The 22,054-nt window shown below is 38.1% G+C and overlaps 1 protein-coding gene across 1 annotated transcript in view; it reads left to right on the top strand.

Moving 5' to 3' along the window:
* Positions 1 to 22,054, top strand: part of SLC25A21 (solute carrier family 25 member 21) — a 512,026-nt gene that overhangs the window by 438,974 nt on the left and 50,998 nt on the right. Inside the window, exons 4-6 of the mRNA XM_007986522.3 lie at positions 11,734 to 11,800; positions 16,484 to 16,543; positions 20,485 to 20,592. Of these exons, the coding sequence (XP_007984713.1) occupies positions 11,734 to 11,800; positions 16,484 to 16,543; positions 20,485 to 20,592 (235 nt within the window). The remainder of the gene's footprint in view (positions 1 to 11,733; positions 11,801 to 16,483; positions 16,544 to 20,484; positions 20,593 to 22,054) is intronic.

The following is a 22,054-nucleotide window of genomic DNA, read 5'->3' as shown; positions in this document are numbered from 1 at the left end:
TTGTAATATTTTACATTTCCACCAGCAGTGTAAAAGCATTCTCTTTTTTCTGCATCTCCATCAACCTCTGTTGCTTTTTGACTTTTAATAGCCATTCTGACTAGTGTAAGGTGATGATATCTCATCATGGTTTTAATTTGCATTTTTCTGATGATTAGTGATGTTGAGTGTGTTTTCATATGTTTGATGGCCATGTGTATGTCTTTTTTTGAAAAATGCCTATTCATGTAGCCTACAGAATGGGAGAAAAATTTTGCAATCTATCCATCTGACAAAGGGCTAATATCCAGAATCTACAAAGAACTTAAACAAATTTACAAGAAAAAAAAAATCAAAGAGTAGGCAAAGGATATGAACAGACACTTCGCAAAAGAAGACATTTATGCAGCCAACAGACATATGAAAAAATGCTCATCATCACTGGACATCAGAGAAATGCAAATCAAAACCACAGTGAGATATCATCTCATGCCAGTTAGAATGGTGATCATTAAAAAGTCAGGAAACAACAGATGCTGGAGAAAATGTGGAGAAATAGGAACACTTTTACACTGTTGGTGGGATTGTAAATTAGTTCAACCATTGTGGAAGACAGTGTGGCCATTCCTCAAGGATCTAGAACCAGAAATACCATTTGGTCCAGCCATCCCATTACTGGGTATATACCCAAAGGATTATAAATCATGCTACTATAGACACATGCACAGGTTTGTTTATTGTGGCACTATTCACAATAGCAAAGACTTGGAACCAACCCAAATGTCCATCAGTAATTGACTGGATAAAGAAAATGTGGCACATATACACCATGGAATACTATGCAGCCATAAAAAAGGATGAGTTGATGTCCTTTGCAGGGACATGGATGAAGCTGGAAACTATCATTCTCAGCAAAATATCGCAAGGACAGAAAACCAGGCACCACATGTTCTCGCCCATAAGTGGTAGTTGAACAATGAGAACACATGGGCACAGGGAGGGGAACATCACACACTGGGGCCTGTTGGAGAATGGGGGTCTGGGGGAGGGATAGCGTTAGGAGAAATACCTAATGTAAATGACGAGTTGATGGGTACAGCAAACCAACATGGCACATGTATACCTATGTAATAAACCTGCACATTGTGCACATGTACCCTAGAACTTAAAGTATAATAAAAAAAGAAAAATGCCTGTTTATGAATTTTGCCCACTTTTTAATGAGGTTATGTGTTTTTTTCTTGTTCAGCTGCTTGAGCTCCTCATAGATTCTGAATATTAGTGCTTTGTCATATGCATTGTTTGCAAATATTTTCCCTCGTTCTGTAGATTGTCTGTTTACTTGGATGATTATTTCTTTAGCTGTGCAAAAGAGTTTTAGTTTAATTAAGTCCCGTTTGTCTATTTTTGGTTTTGTTGCATTTCCTTTTGAAGACTTAGTCATAAATTTTTGCCTCAGCCAATGTTCAGAAGAATTTCTTCTATGTTTATTTTTCTAGTATTTTTATAGTTTCAGGTCTTATATTTAAGTCTGTAATCCGTTTTGAGTTGAGTTTTGTATATGGTGAGAGATAGGGATCCAGTTTCATTCTTCTGCAAATGGCTCTCCAATTTTCCCAGCACTGTTTATTGAATAGAGTAACCTTTCCCCAATATATATATTTGTCAACTTTGTCAAAGATCAGTTGGTTGTAGGTATGTGGCTTTATTTCTAGGTTCTCTATTCTGTTCCATTGATCTATGTGTCTGCTTTTGTGCTAATGCCATGCTGTTTTGGTTATTATAGCCTTCTAGTAATCTGAAGTCAGATGATGTGATACCTCCAGCTTTATTCCTTTTGCTTAGGATTGCTTTGGCTATTTAGGTTCTTTTTTGGTTCCATATGAATTTGGAGATTGTTTTTCTAATTATGTGAAGAATGATATTGGTAATTTGTTAGAAATTGCATTGAATCTGTAGATTACTTTCAGCAGTGTAGTCATTTTAACAATATTGATTCTTTCAGTGGATGAGCATAGGATTTTTTCCCACTTGTTTGTGTCATCTATGATTCTTTTCTCAATCTTTTACAATTATCCTTATTGAAGTGCAAATTCTCCTTGTAGAATTTTTCACCTGCTTGGTTAAATATATTCCTAGGTATTTTATGTAGCTATTTTAAATGAGATTCAGTTTTGATTTGGTTATCTGCTTGATTATTATTGGTATATAGAAATGCTACTGATTTGGGTATGTTGATTTTGATTCCTGAAATCATTTATCAAATCTAGGAGTCTTTTGTGGTTTCTAGGTATAAAATCATCTTATCAGCAAGAGATTTGACTTCCTTTTCCAATTTTGATCCCTTTTATTTCTTTCTCTTGCCTGATTGCTCTAGCTAGGACTTCCAGTACTATGTTGAATACAATTGGTGAAAGTGGGCATCCTTGTCTTGTTCCATCTTTGTCTTGTTCCTTGTCTTGTTCTTAGGGGAAATGCTTTCAGCTTTTCCCCATCTAGTATGCTTTTGGCTGTGGTCATGTGGATGGCTTTTATTATTTTGAGGTATGTTCTGGTGAAGGACTTTTTTACTCCATGACTGTGTTGTCTTTCCTGGTTTTCAGTCCAAGTTCAAGAAATAATTTTTTTTTTTCTTGGAGTCCTTTTCCTCATAAGTGCCATCCACCTAAGTGAAAAACCACCCTTCATTGATTATTATTTCCTAGTGGAAATGTGTTCATCTTTATAAGCAAAGTGATCTGCTGTCACTGAAAATTAATACACTTACCATATAGTCAGTTATAAATAAGTTTCTTCACTTATAGGTTAATGGGGCAATGAACACCCACATTTTACCAATACTATTCACCTCTTTGGTTGCTTCTCAAATATCTTTTTCACTTTTTCTTTCCTTAGTGTTTTTCATCAGGGTTCTGGTTCTCATATCATGCTAATGCCTTTCTTGGGCTGAACTGAGCAACATGTTTAGTGCATTGAGCACCCTGCCAACTTTCCAGGGAATGGAGCCATGGACTTACCTCCTAAATGATACTGACAGCTACAATAAATTTTTGTATTTTAGAAAATCAAAGTTGTCGTTTATTTCAGTTGCACCCAAAAAAATTTCATTGTTGTGGTAAAATCATACTAAACATTCAATTTGAAAAGTTTGTTCAGGAAAACTTGAAATAATTCCTCCATACAGTGTATAATGAAAGTGGTATGGTTTGGGGTAACAAATCAATCCAAAGACCATATGCAGAAACTTAATTGAATTAATTCTCAGGAATGAATAATGAAAACTATATTGCCTGTACCTGAAGACCTGATACGAGTTTAGGCAAAACTTTTGTTAGTTTTATGTTAGAATGTTAGCTAAAGCTTATGTGCACTTCCTTGAACTTTATTTGCTGCTTTTTAAAGAAGAATCTGTGTCACTCACTCTCTTTTGAACTGCTTTTCCTCTCCTCTAAAAGATATGTGGTTTTCCCCCCATCTTTTGCTTCAATGAAAATGGCCCCAAGATGCATATAATTTTGTGAACTCGCGATTATAGATTTTACATAATTCAAATCACAGAGCCATGAAACCCCCACTCTTTCATTTGGATTTTGTGAACTGCTGACACTTGTGGAGTGCAAACGATGTCAGAATAATGCCCTAAAGGTGTAGTGTCAGGACCAGAATTCTGCTCTGGGTTACACGATCCATCAAGCAATGGAAGCTGTGCACTCATAACCCAGGGTTGAGCGTGGACCTCATTGTTTTAATTACAGAGCCACAGCATGTGGGTAAGAAACTTGGATTTGACAGCAGAAGAAGAAAGAGGATATTGTATGCCTTCAATCAGTTTTGTATTAGGAGATCCTTAAAGGAAAAATTATGTGAAAGAAAGAAAGAGGAAGAAAACAACTAACTAGCAAGATCTGTATTTCAATATAATTTGGAGAAAATGACTGATTTGGGTTGGTCATGTTGCCAGAACAGATGACTCAAGGCTTCCATACAAGAAATGGAAATCAGGAGGATGCCTGAAGCCTGAAAGAACAACAAATTGTAAAGATATGATTGACTGTAAGGCTTCAAAATCAACTGTACCAAAGATGAGCTTGGATCATTGCCCAGAACAGAGCTGAATGGTGATGTTCATTTGGGTTCTGACTGTTGAAACAAAATAAAATGTAGTAATTGTACTCTGTTAGGTATACAGACGTGTTAATGCTTTCCAATTTCCCCAACTGGGGATCTGGTGTCACTTTCCCTGTCGCTCCTATTTCATGCTTCACCGGTGAGTATTATTGCTACTCTGGATGCTTACTGAATGCCAGGTTTTTGGCAAAGAAGTGGGATCCAGGTGAAAGCATCCTTCTCATGCTGTGTGTGTGTTGCAGGTGGCTTGGAAAATGGCTTTTCAACTTGGAAATCATTTCTGTAATTGACATTTTCAGGCTCAGATAATGTGCATCTCTATTCTGGCTTTCCCAGTGTGATATTTGCTGGACTTTGGTTATGAATATCAGCAGTTTGGATCCCAAAACACTTCATCCCTGACAACCATGGAAAGCCCCAGCTTCCATGAGCAGCAGATTTACACATTGATCTTTTCTTCCCTTAGAAGGAAAAATGTCTTGTTCACAGTTTTCTTTATATGCATTTTCTCTTTAATTTATCAGTTTAGTTTTATGGTAACCTTTCTGATAGACAACAGGGTTGACTCTTTCTAAAAGTCAGTTGTGAAGCAGCTACACTGTTTTTCTTTCTCATTGGGAGCTACAAAGAAGAAAATATTCCATGTTGTTGCTCCTAACACCAAAAACCTAATAGCCTAGTAACTTAGGAAATTTCCCAGCCGACTTGAAAGAGCAGTTCAACTCTATGGTACAAATGATTCCCAAACAAACATTTTCTAGATACTAAATTAGAAAAATACCAGCAAAACCAACAATGGGGGTGACTCAGAGGGGAAAAAGGAGGGGCAGACAAGACATGTGATTTTTCCACTTCTTTTTAATTTCTTTACCTGAGTCAGATTTTGAGAATGTTAAGCCCTCATCTGTCTACCCACTATTTACCACGAAGTCTTCAGATTTCCATAGCTAACTTAAAGCAAGGAACTTTTTTTAGTCATTCAAACGGACTAAAGATGTGAGGTACATGATGTTTAATTAAGGCTCTGTCTGACTGACTGGTCTCTATAGGTGTCTAAAATTTAGACTTGAAAACAAGGTAACCTAAAACTGGGCTTAATGAGAGACTAATGAGAGACAATAAGAAGGCATCTTTGAGTGTTTGACTTGCTCCACATGAACCACAGAGACTGGACACAAGCTGGAACTCACAAGAAATTTCACATTTCCTTGCTTCCATACAATCAGCATCTTTTCATTGATTGCTCTGTGACCTTGTAGCCACCCATATGTTAGATAGCTTCACACTTTTAAGATGGGTATGTGGGGGGGTAGAATGAGGGATAAAATTATTTTGTAGGGTTTGTCAGAAATCTGTATTCCAAATAAGCTATGTGTAATCTGTCTTTGAGAAGAACACGTGTGATGTAGTTTTTGATCTTCATTTTACAGATGTACATAAGTAATACAATTAAAAACAAATGTGATCCAATATTGTAGCACTGTGTATCTACTTAGGTTTGTGAACAATACCTCTCATTAGTCTATAAACCATCACAGTCTAGTGGCATTGGATCCTGGTACCCCCTCCTCGTATTTGCTGTGTGACTTTGGTCTGCTAGCTTCTCCATATTCCATCTGTGGTAAGGGGTTATTTCATTCTTTCACAGACAATCACACTAATGGGATGGGGTTCTATGTGTGATGGGCTCCCCAACATAAGCAATCTGAAACCATTTCTTAAGAATAGTTCTCACATCTTCCTTAAAAACACATTGCTTAAGATTTTAACAATTATCTTTAATATAATTATGATTTTAAGAATTTCAATTTAAGGCTCTTTGTTCAGAAAGGGATGTGCTAAAGGTAATTTGTGTCAGCATATTTTTAGCGGCAGGTTAACAGAAGACATCATTAAAAGCAGCTCAAATAGTAAAGGTTTATTCTTAATTTTACATCATCAGAAATCTGGAGGTAGGATGCCAGCATTGGTTACTTCAGAAGCCCAACAATGTCATCGAGGTCCAGGTCCCTTGCATCTTTCTCCTTGGCCATCCTTAGCTTGGGAGCAATGATGTCTCACTCGGCGGCAGTCCACAGGCATCTCACACAGTTAGGAAACACCTAGCAAACAAGACAGGACTTTTCTTCCTATGGGCTTCTTTGCCTTAGGACTGGAAATCCAAGCCTTCCAGCACACTGTTCCCTCTTGTCTCTTGGGCTAGGCTTCAGTCATATGCCCGTGCCTGACCCTCTCACTAGCAAAGGAATGAGCCCACCATGATGGGCTTGAACAATTCTGCTTTATCCCCTTGGCTGGAGTAGGACTCTCCTCCCTAAGCATGGAGTATGGGGATCACTTATACTCTGAGGAGCAAGTGGGGTGAGGGGCATGTATCTGTTGGGTCAGTAACCAACGTTCTCCCACATTGACAGAATTATCCTGGTGTGCCTCTTTTTTTTTTTTTTTTTTTTAGACAGAGTCTTGCTCTGTTGTCAGGCTGGAGCACAGTGGCACGATCTTGGCTTACTGTAACCTCCACCTCCTGGGTTCAAGTGATTCTCCTGCCTCAGCCTCCCGAGTAGCTGGGACTACATGCATGCACTACCACACCTGGTTAATTTTTGTATTTTTAGTACAGAAGGGGTTTCACCATGTTAGTCAGGCTGGTCTCGAACTCCTGACCTCAAGTGATCCACCCACCTCGGCGTCCTGAGGTGCTGGGATTACAGGTGTGAGCTACTGAGCCCAGCCTCCTGGTGTGCCTCTTAAGGGCAAAAGTCTATCTTGAGGAGGAAAAACTTTATCCTATGGTTCATTTTTTTCTCATTCTAAAACAACCAACAATTTTCACAAAAATGATCTTATTCATCTTAAACCAGTTCTATCAGTTATATAGTATTTCATATTACTTTAAAATAGAATTGAATAGAAATTGGAACAGAGACCTGTTTTTCATGGCATTTTCTGCTTCCTTCTAAAATAAGAAATGACAAGGTATTGTTGCAACATAAATAATTTTTCAAAAGCTTTTATTAAAATAGTTGTTTTTTTCTTTTTTTAAAAAAAAAGCTATACTGTATAGCCTAGTGGTCAAGGACATAAAAGAACTTGATTTAGGTTGCTGTATCTTATTTGGCAATGACATGACAGTAGTCCTCACCAGCAAAATGAGAAAAATAATTATAAATATTTTAAAGAATTGTTGTGAAAGTTGATTGAGATTACTATGTGTACATATACCTACATGTTTTTATTCTTAACACAAAGGCTATTACATACTAAACTTTCAACAGATTTGTCTATTTTTACTTACAATAATATTTACAAAAATCCATAAACATACAAGATAATACTTTTTTACATAGGCTGGTTAAAATCAAACTCGCACCTTTTAGAAGTATCAACTTTGAGAACAAAATATAAGGGCTGCTATGTAGTTCATAATACTATTTTATGGGAGGGCTTGTAGTAGCTCTCATGCCTCTTCCAAAGATACTTCTAGTTGGCTCCATGTGAGTCAAAACTTTAGAGTAGAGTGGTGCCTTTGTTGTCATGTCAGAGAGAACTGCCTTTGCTGCTACATAAATGTTTAGAATCCCACGATCCATTCATCCAGCAAGTAGACTGAAAGCAGCTCTTGGCTGCTTGTGACGTAAGCGGGATGACACATGTTAACAATGGGTGTCACCAATCTCTTAACTTCCTGGATTATGGTCCTGGTAAGTTGTAGGCTCTGCACAGCAAGCCAAAACCACATGAAGGCAGAATGAACAGTGCATGTGAATATAAACATCAGTTATTTTGCAGGAAAAAAAAAAGTATCTGCTTCATAAAACATCACAACTCCTTTTTGGTTTTTAGAAATGTCATATAATATTTTGCATTGGGAAAACTTTCAATAATTATCTAGTCAAGAATAGCTATCAGCTTGAGCCCTTAGCTACATGCTCTTACCCGCATTTTATATATGACTCTTCTGGTGGGCTCAAGGGCCAATTTTAACTGAGAGTGAAGCTCTTCCTATGATTGGACACGGCGTGGAGGTTCTACAGCAGCCACTTTGGCTAGAGGGGCTATGATGCTTGCGTTCTGGATCAAGGGCTCTGGGTTATAAATAATGAATGCAACTCAAACTTATTTAGGTAAAAAAGAATTTACTGGAAATGTTACTGAGCATCTCATAGAATCAAAGGCAGAGGTAAATACCAATATTCAAGAAAGGCCAATATGTAATTAGGCTTAAAGAATTCTGGAAGCAGGGCCACACTCACAGAACCAGAGCTTCTCCTTCTTGCTTCTGTGCCTCCCTAAACGGTGGCTTCTTTCTTTTTTATCACTGTAGATTGACTTTCTCCAAATGACTGAAAGCATGAATGCCATTGAAATCCTAGATTTATGTGTTACAGTTTTCACCAAACAGAGCAAGACTGATCCTGTTCCATTTCCAAAATCCTAGGCTAGGTCTAGCTTGGATCAAATTAACTCGGGCAAAGAAGTAGAATGCCATTTGAACCCATCTGGGTGAGGCGCTCAGTCAACCCCTGCCCATAAGTAGTATCATATTGTACTAACGTGATTAAAACAACTTGATGGGGCTGTCCTAAGCAGAAGCAGTGCTGACCTGACTGTTCCATAGATGTCCTGTGTTGCATGGATATAAGGTAAAAGCAATGCAAGGAGGTAGGTAGTCCTAGCTTCCATTTACCAGCAAAGGCTGCCTATTGTCTTTGAGAACTTCTTGTTAAAATTGCTCATTCTCAGTTTGGAAGCTCAGGATGGTGGTATGGGAGGAGGGGAACGATCACACATGAAAGTAGCTGAGCAGAGAGAAGGGAAGGAGGGCACATCAATGAAGCACCATCAATACAAAGCAGAGGGCTCTGGACCTCCCAGCTCTTTTCATATTAAATCCTTATGCTTCTCCCAGCTGCCTCTTCTCTCCTGCATCACACCTCTTTTTAATATTTTCCCCCATCACTTTTAAAATGAAGACCTTCTGTGTACTTATGAGACTTTAGTCCTCTTCCAGAGAAGCCATGTAAGATTTGATGCAAAAGTCTAAAGTATGGCAGATTCTGTCTCTTCAGAGAAGTGCTTGCCTATGTCTTCTTGTACTTTTTCTCAGAATAACAGAATCTGAGGACGGAAACAGACCAGACTTGAGGGTCATCAAATGCATGCATTTTCTGTGTACCTCCCAGTCACTGGTATTCATGACAAGTGGCCATCCAGACTGCTTGATCACATACCAAAGGGGAATTCACCACTTTTCAGGAGAGCCCATTCTATGTTTAGACAGTTCTGACTATTAGAAGTACTTCATTGTGTTAAGCTCCACCTGGGCCAAATATGTGTCTTTTCTTGTTGCTTCCACCTGTTGGAAGTTCTACCACCTGGAAACAAAGAGAAAAGTGTAATATCTTTCTTTCACGCACACCTTTCAAAAGATCCATCACATTCACCAGATTTCTCCCTAAGATCATTCTTCTCCAGTTGAAGCAACTGTTCTTCCTATAACTGTTCTCTGTAGTGTGGGATTTCAAGTTCCTCTGTTGATCTGGACACTGTTTTAAAAGCTTTACTTATGTGAGTGTTTCTCTTTATTTTTTTTCCTACAATAATCAGGCATAGTCTTCCAGATGGGGAAAGATCAAACAAAAAAAACAGAAATAATAACCATTTTCATTATATATATAGAACTTCTGTTCAAGAAAATCACGTTTATGTTTTGGGAAAACCAACCTATGCTTAGTCACTCTTTATGCCAAAAATTACGTAGTGATTATAATGAAATTTAAATGAGAAAAGTATTTAAATGTTATTAGTTGCTAGAAGAAATTTGTGTTGATGTGAGAATTTCAGGCATCAGTAGTTCAAATTGGAATGGAAAAGGGGTGGGGACAACTCATGAATTGCCATAGCTCTCCAAATCACATATCTGATTTACTTCCTATTCATAATGCTAGCACTATCCATTAAGTCAAAAATCGTGGGCAGAGTAAGCCCATATCAGGGAATCATTTGATCCCTTTATTCCTCTTTATGACATCCATAAGCTTAACAAATGTTTGTGTCCTGGTTACATTAAAAAAGGGTTTTGTGGCCGGGCGCGGTGGCTCAAGCCTGTAATCCCAGCACTTTGGGAGGCCGAGACGGGCGGATCACGAGGTCAGGAGACCGAGACCATCCTGGCTAACATGGTGAAACCCCGTCTCCACTAAAAAATACAAAAAACTAGCCGGGCGAGGTGGCGGGCGCCTGTAGTCCCAGCTACTCGGGAGGCTGAGGCAGGAGAATGGAGTAAACCCGGGAGGCGGAGCTTGCAGTGAGCTGAGATCCGGCCACTGCACTCCAGCCTGGGCTACAGAGCGAGACTCCGTCTCAAAAAAAAAAGGGGGGGAGGGTTTGTGATAAGAACCCCAAAGGTGCACAGCCCTCAAGTTTCTGTGTAAGCCCATGAATTGAGTAAAGCAGGCAAGTGCTTTAGTCCCCTCACCAAAAGGTACTGTATAAGCCAGTGAATTGAGGGAGAACAAGAGTTCGCCATGTTGGTTTGGGTGGCACAATGGGGTCACCTGAATGAATTCTCAACTTCTTGTTCCCAGAAGCACAGCTAGAAGTGGACCTAGTTTAAGGGAGTTGGAGTGAAGCTTGGGGGTTCAATCAGAGAGGCTGCAGCCCCTTGTTAGCTGGATATCCTAAATTAGGGACGTGTTGAGCTCTGCCCTTATCTGTAGTCACTTATGGACTAATCAGGAAAAGTGATTACTCAGAGAATAATGCATAATATTCTCTTCTATTTATATATTTTAAGGTTTGAAGTAAGATATGGCATATATATGAAGATTCCAAGACAAAGGAATTTAAAATTTTGAATTCTAAAACTATAATAAGAAATAAATGGTGACTTGTAAATCTAATCATATGTCACTCATTCTTGCTTTTTTTCTAAAAATATCTGACTATGTTGCCCATCAACATTGGCAAAGAAAACTGGCTCATGCCCTGTGATTTTGCATATCAGCAAGGGAGTCTGACAATTCATCTGTTGGCAATACATAGTCCTATAGCCTGCCCTCTGTGACCCTCTTCCACCTCCATTAAGGAAACTTAAAAATTATGACTAATTCAGGACGGGGCTGGAAGTCCTAGTACCATACCCACAGAGCTTGTTAGTTCCCTTGTATGAGTAAAGCTAAAATTGAAAATTTTATCACCTCCTTAGCCTCAGAAATGTACAGTCTAATGGGTTCAGGAATAATCCTAACCTCGTTTGGTTACCACAAGGGAGGAAATGCAGGACTGTAGATAGCTTGAAGCTACCTGCCACACAACTGAGAAGTGAACTCAAGAGCCCTTAGAGTAAGGAAGTCAGCTTCATCGTTAAGGTACAACTAATGGTCATGCTTAGCAACTTATCTAAGGGATTCCCATCTCAGTATCACGTATTCACCTTCTGAATATCATAATGCTAAGAGACATAGAATTTATTTCTTTATTTAGGATGAAAGGAAGACTTCATGATTGGTGTGATATGTTGAATGATCCGGAATACTTTAGGATTACTTGCTTTATCTAAACAAAGACAGAAATACGGGTTTCTTAATTTCTTTACTCATAGGAAATCTTTCATTTCTCAAACAGGTTGTTTGGTTTTTACAAGGGAATTCTGCCACCTATCTTGGCTGAAACCCCAAAAAGAGCAGTGAAGGTAAGCATCGCATGCATTTCACCAAGAAAAAGTAGGGTGCAGTAACAGCTTCAGCACAACAAACTCTAAGACATTAAAATGAATTATATGTAAAGCATTAAAAATTTTAATGCAGAAATTATAGCATAATTTTTATTATAATTAGACTTGGCCAGTCTCTCAAATATGTAGATCAATTTGTAGATTTTTTTAATCAGGTAAAAGCATTCCATTCTAAAAAACAACATGGTGAATGAAATTCTAGTAATCAAACCACAAAATAGCTTGGACCTTTCTTCAAAGCAACTCAGAAATTTTCCTTTGGAGAAATAATTATTAAAGAAAGAGAGACGGAAGGAAGAGGAAAGAGGAGAGGAGGAAAAGCCTTTCTCTCTGAATCATTCCCATTTCATGAACAGAGTAAACAAATATACCATATTTCTTTATATATGATTCTCATATAACGTGTTTATTTTGCATGCCAACTTCATTTTCCCCCTTAGTCTCCTCTTTTAAAATTCTCTATTCTGGTTTTTACAAAAATTATTACTTCCACTACCCTGATTTCCATTTACTTAACCACATAACTGTAGAGGTTTATGTACTACTTGCTAGTTCAGTATCTGAAGAGGAGCAGGAAGATATGGCAGAACATCCAGGGGCAAAAGAACTCAATCTGACGACTGTCTTCTCTCAGACAAAAGTCTTGATCATAATGACTCTGGCAGGCATTGCTCCCTCCCACCCCCCGCCCTGCACCACTGATATCACCAAATAAGGCTTTGTCCTTCCATAATAATGATAACCCAAACTTAAAGACTGACTTTCCAAGCAATATAAGGCTTTTTTTTTCACATACATTACTCAATTTGTATTCTCAGTACTCCTGAAAGGCAAGAAGGAACAGTTCATATACTTTTACTCAGTAAGTTCAAGAGGGTGACTGGGTTAAAAATTTTGATACAATCACCCACATATATACATGAACATCCAACCTTTATATTATGTCAAAATGGCAATAGGATTTAATTCAAATCTAGAATTTGGAAAACAAAGCTTTAGAACATACCTTCTCTATAAATTCACCCTCTTTGTTGGTATAGGTTTTGTGATTTTATAGTGATCTTATAGCAATACAAATTTTGTTATAAGGATCTGGATCACAGTAGAGAATCTGGAATAAGTTCACCAAAGTACACAAAAGAGCTGAATTGGATTATGAAATGACTTTACTTGATAAAAGATTGCCCAAGTAAACAAATAGAGCAGAGTTCCTGTTCAAAAGGAAAGTCGCTTTGTCTGCATGGAATAATATATTCATCTGTTCAGTGATTTACATGTATAAACAAAGTAAACTACAATTAGAGTTTTTCCTGGAATATTTTTTCGTAATATTATGTGTTGGAGACAATTTAAACTTTAAGGAGATTAAGACTTATCACCATTGAGCAATCTTTTACAGAAAAAAAAAAGTTGAGCTTTATAAAACAGAGTTAGTTTCTATTTTACAAAAGCAATGCTCTGTGCCAGAACAATGGTTAACAGATGAACTTTTGGGCAAGTGAATATGGTGTATGTGTCCCAGACATCTTGTTTCAAGTAGATTTTACCTTAAAATTATTGAGACATATGGTAAGTATGTTGGCTTTTTAAGTATAACTTGGAGCTAAGTGTATCTTTGCCAGATGGATAGCACTAGTTTTTCAACACAATTTATGAAAACATTCATTTTATAGATATTTATCATAGGATTTGTGAGGAAAGCAATCACCTGATTGTAACGATTTCATACATCATAAACTGCTTCATTGTATGTCATCAAAGTTTACTTCAGAAAAAAAATATTCAGAGACTGTGGGGTGTATGTGTGTGTGTGTGTGTGTGTGTGTGTGTGTTCTTTGGTACTGACACTTTAGTTAAAATCATTACCATAATCAGAAACAGACAATCTTAAGTTTTATGTACTTTATTCTTTGAAATGAGGTTTATCATTAAAATAATAAGACTTACTGATGCTAAATAAGTGTAACTTCTCCTTTCACAAATTAGACAGAGTTAGTGTTGTACTTAGCAAAAGGAAATGAAGACTTCAGAGAGACCAGCTGATCCCTCAGAGATGGGTGGCACCATGGTTCAGGCTTCAGGGTCCAGTCTTGAGCTTCACACGTGCAGAAATACCACTTTTCCCATGTGCAGTTTTCTCAAGGACTTCCTTATGCTAACTAAATTCACAAGAGATTGTAAACTATGAAGGCTAATTTGTTCACTATGGTATACCTATACCAATCACAGTATCTACACATAGTAGATGTTCAGTTGATATTAGATGAATAAAGGAAACATGTATAAAAAGAAACAAAGAAAACTTAAAGAAAGAAACAAAGAAATACACATAGAGAGAAAATTCCCACATCTGCTATTCAGAGTATCTGGAGGGCCAAGACTTCCACTCCTGGTGGAGACAGAGTAACAGGGACCAGTATGAAATAACAGTTTTCAAGACACTGGACATCAGATGATGAAGGCTCGAAATACATGAGAAATGGAAAACAAATGAAATGAGCCCTGTGATGCCACAGCTTACTGCCTTGGGATACTTTCAGGCCCCGGGACAGGGAGGGGAAACTGAGGCAGAGCCCAGGGGACTCCCTGGATTGGGTAGGAGCTGAAAGCCAGGGGAGAGCAGGGCAGCCAAAGTCCACAGGACAGAGTACCAGGGAAGAGCAGGCTGCACAGAGATAGAACTCCTGAGATCTGTAGAAGGACCTCTCCAAGTTTTCAGCTGAGTATTGACCAGTGCATGCCTGGGAGGAAACTACCAATGCCTGGGAAAGAACCACCCAAAAGGCTTCGAGGGAACAGTGCTTAGCAGTCACATGCAGCTGGGAATAGTGCCTGCTCCCACCAGCCAGACCGGAAAGCTTCAGCAGCCCCAGGGCATTGAGAGGAGTGCTCATATACTTAAGGCCTGTATGATTCCTTTGGTAACCTAGGTTACCAAAGTTACAGGGAATAAAAACTAAGATTTTTCAAGAGTCTCACTTGTACCAGTCCTGTCAGGGAATCTTACTTAAATTATCTTATTTAATGATAATCTAAAAGGTAAGTTTTGAGGTCTTGAGAGTTAGAAAGGTTAAGCAGCTTTCCTGTGCTTTCACAGCTAAACAGTATAACCCGGATTCAGCTCTAGGACTGCTGACTTCAAAATGCCAGCAACGTGATTCTCAAAGTGATGATGATGATGATCATAAAAATGAAGGAAAAAAAATTATTTTTAAAACCTAAGATTATAACACTTTTCCTTCCATGGTTAATGGTTTCTAGTGGTTAGTGGTTTCATCAAAAATGTGGTGGTCCCTGGTGGTCACTGTTGAGTACTATTTTAACACCAGGGTAGTTTCAGGGCTTTCACTAGCCACTAGAATGTTAGCTCAAGTAGGCCGAGGTTTCTCTTTGTTTACCATTGCATTCCCAGTACCTGGAATAGGAGGTCTCTAATAATATTAAATGAGTGAATGAATGAATGAATCCCTGTTCTAGAAAACTCTACATTCATAGTGCATTTAAAATACCATGGTACAAAAGTAGTTCCTGAGTGTTGAAAAGAATCAAAATTTATCAGGTAGTAAAATGATTCTTGGGCTGCCCAAACACTCATTGAAGCCATCTATAAGGAGCTACTTCTTCCTAACAACAGAGTATTTTTGGCTCTGAAATCTGGTTTTGCTTTCTTGCCCCATTTTACTAGGCTATAAAGTAATGGAGTAGAAAATATTGGGGACCATATAATACCCATACCATTTTTGGGGTCTTGAGAATCAGACTCTAGCAGGACCTAAAAACGTGCCTTATCAGTGGTGTTGACAGCTACCTGAACGTGCTACCCAGGAGCAAAACATGTTCAAGCAGAATTGTTGCTCAAAAAGTAGAATACAGGAAGAAAAAAGGGGGGAAAATGTATTATATGAAACAATTGATTAGATTCGCCTCCACTGAAATTTGTTTGCAGAGAAAATTATACTAAACATTATCTACTGAAGAAACCAAAAATACCTTCACCATCTTCATCACCATCAGTTTTGAAGGAAGGAATTAGCAGCTTGCTTTCTTCGTTCAGGTTGAGGACAGTCTTGCTTTATGGTAGGGGATGGACTAGATAACCTCACTGGGTTCTTACTTAGTTTATCGTGGCATCTTCGTAATTATTTAGTGTTTTCAATTCCATGGAGCAGTGGGGAGATACCAAAATAGAAATGCAAGTTAATGCTGAAAAGTGGATGTCTTTTACAAGTGTGTTAGAAAATTGGGCTTTCACTGGGAAAGCAGTTCATAGAGAAAACATAGGAGACCAAAGATGTCAGGTCTCTAGGCCTATAATGTTGAATCACTGCCATAAGAGAGAAGTCTGTTGATGTCTGGGGAAACTGAAAATGGTCATGGTAAATGGAAGTTGTATGGTTCATTTACTGCTCTAAAGGATTTCATCAGCTCTTCTGTAGGTTATTATAACTGCATTTGAAACTGTGAATGTTAAAGAAAGTTCCAATAGCAACTACCCAAGACAGGATTAAAAACTGTATTAGATAGTTTATCATTTTTTGAAATGCTGGTTAACATAATGATTTACTAAAGAAATTTGAGTCAATTAAAGAGTTTGTTGCAGGAAAATTGTTATAAATCTGTGAGTTTGGTTTTGTTTCACAGTTTTTCACCTTTGAGCAGTACAAGAAATTGCTGGGATATGTGTCACTGTCACCAGCATTGGTAAGTGAGAGTATTTATTATACTTAAATGTATGTGTTATTTCATAAAGCAAAATCTAGAAACAAAAACTCTTTTGATTCCCAAGCCCAGCTACTAAAATATGAATTCAAGTTATTCAATGTTCAGCTACTTGTTGAAAGCCATCTTCCTAATAACTCACAATTTGGCTATTTTATAGCTCCCAGTGATGAATTTATGATAATAATGATATGTCTGGAAAGGCCCCATATGAGATATGGTCAAGAACATGAAATAAAGAGTACATTTATCAAAGACTCTTTTTAAACCAAGACATGCATATGTTTACATACATACTGCATATATCTATGCAAAAGTCAACATGCCAAACAGGTCACTTTTCCAGCTTTTGCACCAGCTGTAGTAAATATAAGACTTCAGATCCCTTGAGATGAAATCGTTCTGTGGTCAAATGCAGACTGAAGGGCCTTTTATAGGAATGACTGTAAACAACTCAACTAAGGAGAATTGTGATAGTACAATGACATATCTCATATATCACACAAAATTCACTTGGTGATTTGAACATTTCCCTATGCCATTCCCCTCCTTCTTGGTGACTTTCCTGCTTTTCACAGGAGTTAATTGTATTGACCAAATGGGTTCTACAAATGTGTGTGCAACAAGAGCCCCCAAGAGAGTAAATGCATTAACTTGTCCTTCCAAGTCCACAAAGAAAAGCAAAACAAAATCTGCGTTGGCCCTCCAATTGGCAATGTACTCCAGTCTCTAGGAAAATGCCCTCATTTGCCCACTAAAATGGACAATATTTGAGAATTTGTATTCTGCCAAATAGACTGTCCAAGAAGAAGTATCTGTTATTTTTTTAAAAATCATACATGCCCCTTTTCTAGGAAAGATCCTGTTAGGAAACCTAATAGCATCACTTTTTGTTATGACAAAGCAATGTCTTGTCCAGTCCTTGCCTATACAAGGTGGCTGGGAGACATGGCCTCCTAGAGAGGAGGGAGCAGTGATACCATGAATCTTGAAACTAGCTAGGGTTTTTTCCTTTTAATTATTTGGCATCTTCTCTTAATATCATTCTTAAATTTGGAAACAGCTTGGCAAAAAGAGAATTAAAAATTTCCTAGTGAGAAACAATAAAAGATGGTCTCCAGAGGGCCAGCTGGCTGTTCTTGTGTCAAACATTGGTACCATGTGAGAGACTGTAGGTCTTTGGACTCTTGAGAATTGAAACAGAAAAGCATTTGGTCACTGCAGCTACTATAAACAAGTGCATGCCAACTGTGTACAGTTCTTCTCTTTTCTTGAGCTCATTTATTTCAGTTACTTTTTTTGATATGGCTAGACATTTAAACAGCTGTTAAGTGTCCCCTGGTGCTCTCACATGAAAAGCCTAGGAGGCTGGAAACCCAACAGTAAATGTAGGTTTCTGGAACAACCTATGTAACATGATCTGCTGATATCTGATCAATTATTTTGACAAGGGACTGCTGAACACTAGTTCTGACAGCAAATGTAGCTGAATTTTATAGAAGAACAAAAAAGTGAATTACTTGGAAGATTGCATATAGTAAGTAATAAAAACCTGGACATCTGGATTTTAGCTTTCCCAGTCAAAAGAGTTTGGGACTAGTATTTTTTTTTCCACTTCTGGCTTCCATGATGGAAGTCTGAGATAAATGAATAAAATATTTGATCAGTTACCCTATACACATATGCTTAAAACTGTAATGAAGGGAGATAAAATGGAAACATCATCAATGAGTCTCTCTCTCTCCTAGAATCTGTATGCGATTTCTTTCTTTCTTTCTTTCTTTCTTTCTTTCTTTCTTTCTTTCTTTCTTTCTTTCTTTCTTTCTTTCTTTCTTTCTTTCTTTCTTTCTTTCTTTCTTTCTCTTTCTTTCTTTCTTTCTTTCTTTCTTTCTCTTTCTTTTTTTTTTTTTTTTTTTTTACGGAGTCTCAATCTGTCACTCAGGCTAGAGTGCAGTGTCATGATCTCAGCTCACTGCAACCTCTGCCTCCCAGGTTCCAGTGATTCTCCTGCTTCAGCCTCCCTAGTAGCTAGGATTACAGGTATGCACCACCAAGCCCAGTTAATTTTTGTATTTTTAGTAGAGATGGGGTTTCACTGTGTTGGCCAGGCTGGTCTTGAACTTCTGACCTCAGGTGATCCACCCAACTTGGCCTCCCAAAGTGCTGGGATTACAGGCGTGAGCCATTGCCCCAGCCCGTTCTTCCTTTTTTATGTGCAACAAGACCAATGGTGTTTGCATTACACTCTATGAAATGGTTTCACACATTATTTTGAGCCTTAAAATAACTTTGTAAGCAGGAAAATTAGTTATTATTATCTCCATTTTACAGATGAGAAAACTGTGGCTCATCAGAGATTCAGCGATTTATACAACAGAGCCACAACTAGCACCCATGGCACCTTTGTGTGAATAATGAAAAGGTGCCCCTTCTCCCAATGGATGCCTCTCCAGGGCTTCTCTTAGCAAGTGAGGGGCAAGCTGGATTCTGGCCTCCAAGCATCCTTGGTTGGACACCTTTGTCTCTGCACAAGCTACTGTGTGTTACAGCTCTAGTCACACAGCCAATAAGTGCTAGAATTGGACCTAAACCCAGACCTCCTGCCTCTGGATCCTGCCTTTGTGCCTCCCTTTCTAAGGTTACACAACATTCCTTTCTCCCTCCTTCCTCTCTTTTAGAAAATATTCCTTTCTCCCTCCTTCCTCTCCTTTTTAGAAGATATTAGAGCCCATTGCCAAGAGTTATCTGTTATTTACTCTTCAATGGTTTTATTCTTCTCTTTGTTGTCTACAGTACTGCCTCTTGTCCTGGAATTGGAGGTTCAGCACTAAATAATTACTTTTTTTCAAGCATCTGTTTTGGAGATTGGGGCTTTGTTTCATTTTGTTCTGTCTTGTGTGTGTATGTTTTAATTGTTGTGTTTATTTTTGATACAGATTTTCTGGAAAACACATAAGTATTCTACCTAGAGGTAAATTCTAGGAAATTGTTCTTTCCTATTGCAGAAATTCTTAACAGATACCGAACAAGAACTTGACATACAGTCACCTTTTGATAAGTTTTCTAGATTTTATTTGAGCCCTTCAGAATAACCTAGTCATTTCTTTGTCTTTGTCTTTCTTTTCTTTTCTTCTTCTTCCTCTTCTTCTTCTTCTCTTTTTTTTTTTTGAGACAGGATCTCACCCTGTCATTCAGGCTGGAGTACAGTTGTTCAATCATAGCTCACTGCAGCCTTGAACTCTTAGGCTCAAGTGATCCTCCCACTTCAGCTGCCAAGCAGCTGGGACTGTGGGTGCACATCTAGCCGTTTCTGATCTCAGCTTTTAGGTTTAGAAGACTGCGTTAATTGCCAGTGTTTTTTAAAATAGGGAAAAGATGAATAAAAAATAATGTTTGTTTGTTAATAGTCCAGAATAGTGACTCTAAAAATATGAACATAGGGTTAAATGTTTCCAGCTATGTTGTTACCTGAAATTTAGCTTTTTAGAAACAGTTTATTTGTGGTTCTGCTCCTTGAATTTCTTATATGCCCAATAAAGGAATTTAAGTAGATGTTTAGAAATGAAGCTCTCCTTTTACAATTCAAATTTTCTTAATTGTTATATGTGCAGATGTTTTAGTATCCACCTTTAAATCAGTAAAGCAACCTTGCTTTTTGTTGAAGGAAAAAGTCATTTTTGATGGGGCTTTGACATTTTATTTTGAAATTGTTAGGATGTGGTTTGTGGCTTCTGTAATTTCTTCTTCATGAATTGTCAGCATCTAATCAAGAACTAAAGCTGTTTAGTAATGGAATATGGTGCATTTATGTAGGTTTCTCCATTCTCTTTATAATGTTCAGCTGCATAGTGTAATGAATAGGATGTTTAACCCCATACACATGATAACTTGTTTTAAAGTATTGATTGATTTACTTTTTCTAGACATTCGCCATTGCTGGATTGGGATCTGGACTAACAGAAGCCGTTGTAGTTAACCCTTTTGAGGTAGTAAAAGTTGGCTTGCAAGCAAATCGGAACACATTTGCAGAGGTAACCATTTAATGTTTTTCTATTGTTGAAGGCATGTAAAAACTTATTTACTTATTTATTTATTTTGAGATGGAGTTTTGCTCTTGTTGCCCAGACTGGAGTGCAATGGTACGATCTCGGCTCACCGCAACCTCCACCTCCAGGGTTCAAGCTATTCTCCTGCCTCAGCCTCCCAAGTAGCTGGGATTACAGGCATGCATCACCATGCCCAGCTAATTTTGTATATTTTTTGTAGAGACAGGGTTTCTCCATGTTGGTCAGGCTGGTCTCGAACTCCTGACTTCAGGTGATCCACCTGCCTTGGCCTTCCAAAGTGCTGGGATTATAGGCATGAGCCACCACGCTTGGCCATAAAAACTTATTTTTAAGTATGCATGTGAAACAATGGACCCAACTTTTATCCACTTATTAAAGCCATAGTAAATCACTGTTAAGGAAATAGCATAAGAAAACATCAAATATCTCCTGCAAGTAAAGTGTTAACAAAAATGCACTGAGATCTAATAGACAAACACTTGTTTATTCATTTTTATTTTAGAGCTCTAATGTAATCTGAAATGACTTATTCGGAAATATTCTCCCAGCTGCTGGCAAAACTTCTTTTCAATTGCTCTAGAATGGACTATAGCTAAACCACTGAGGTGATAACATTATTTTGCTTTTTTTAAAAAAAACTGAGTCTTTTTATAAAAATGACCTCACTCCTTTCCCCACTACACCCACCACGCGCCCTGAAAGATTTGGATAATCTGTCAAACTTGTCTTTTGGTTGAATCTGAATGAGCGCTTGGACAATGATGGATCTTGACATTTCATCATTGGTACATGACGTTTCGTGCAGACAGCGTTCCTTGGTGTGTGCTGCCTTCACTTCCTTCCAGTTACCTAAGAATTCCCTTTCAACTGCCAAATCCAACTGTTCTTGTTTTATTCTTTTGGGTGCCAGGCACAAGGTAGGAGGAAAACAAGGGGATTGGCATTCCAGGTTTCTTCTTAACATTTTAATTTAATTCCACAACTGGGTAGCATGTGGTAGAAATTGGTTTGGAGTATCTGCTGACCTGGATCTTTCTGTAGGAAAGTTCCCTTGCCTACTGCGTAAGCAGCTGCTAATGGGTGGAGACCCTTCACTCCCACCCCACTTCCTGCCTGCTGCTGATGCTGCCTGAGAGCTTCCTGGCAGTTTCTCAGGCAGGGGTATGGGAAAGGAGGGGGGCCCTACTCACCTTTAGCTGCCAAGACCTGAGGGGACAGGGTTGGGCTGTTACAGCAGATGGTGTCTACTTAGATGAGGTCAATCCTAATTCAGGGGGAATTTTTTTTACATTTGAAAAGATTGTCTTAAATACAGTGATATACAGCACCTTATAAAAAGTTGAAAATCTCTGTATTCTAGTTTTTGTTTCTCTTTATTCTTTCTTGAATAAAAGAAAAAGATGGTAAGGAATGGGGGAGGGGAAAA

The sequence above is a fragment of the Chlorocebus sabaeus genome, chromosome 24 (assembly GCF_047675955.1).
Source record: "Chlorocebus sabaeus isolate Y175 chromosome 24, mChlSab1.0.hap1, whole genome shotgun sequence".
NCBI lineage: Eukaryota > Metazoa > Chordata > Mammalia > Primates > Cercopithecidae > Chlorocebus > Chlorocebus sabaeus.
Note: the sequence above shows the minus strand (reverse complement) of the source record. Positions and strands in the feature narration are given on the sequence as shown.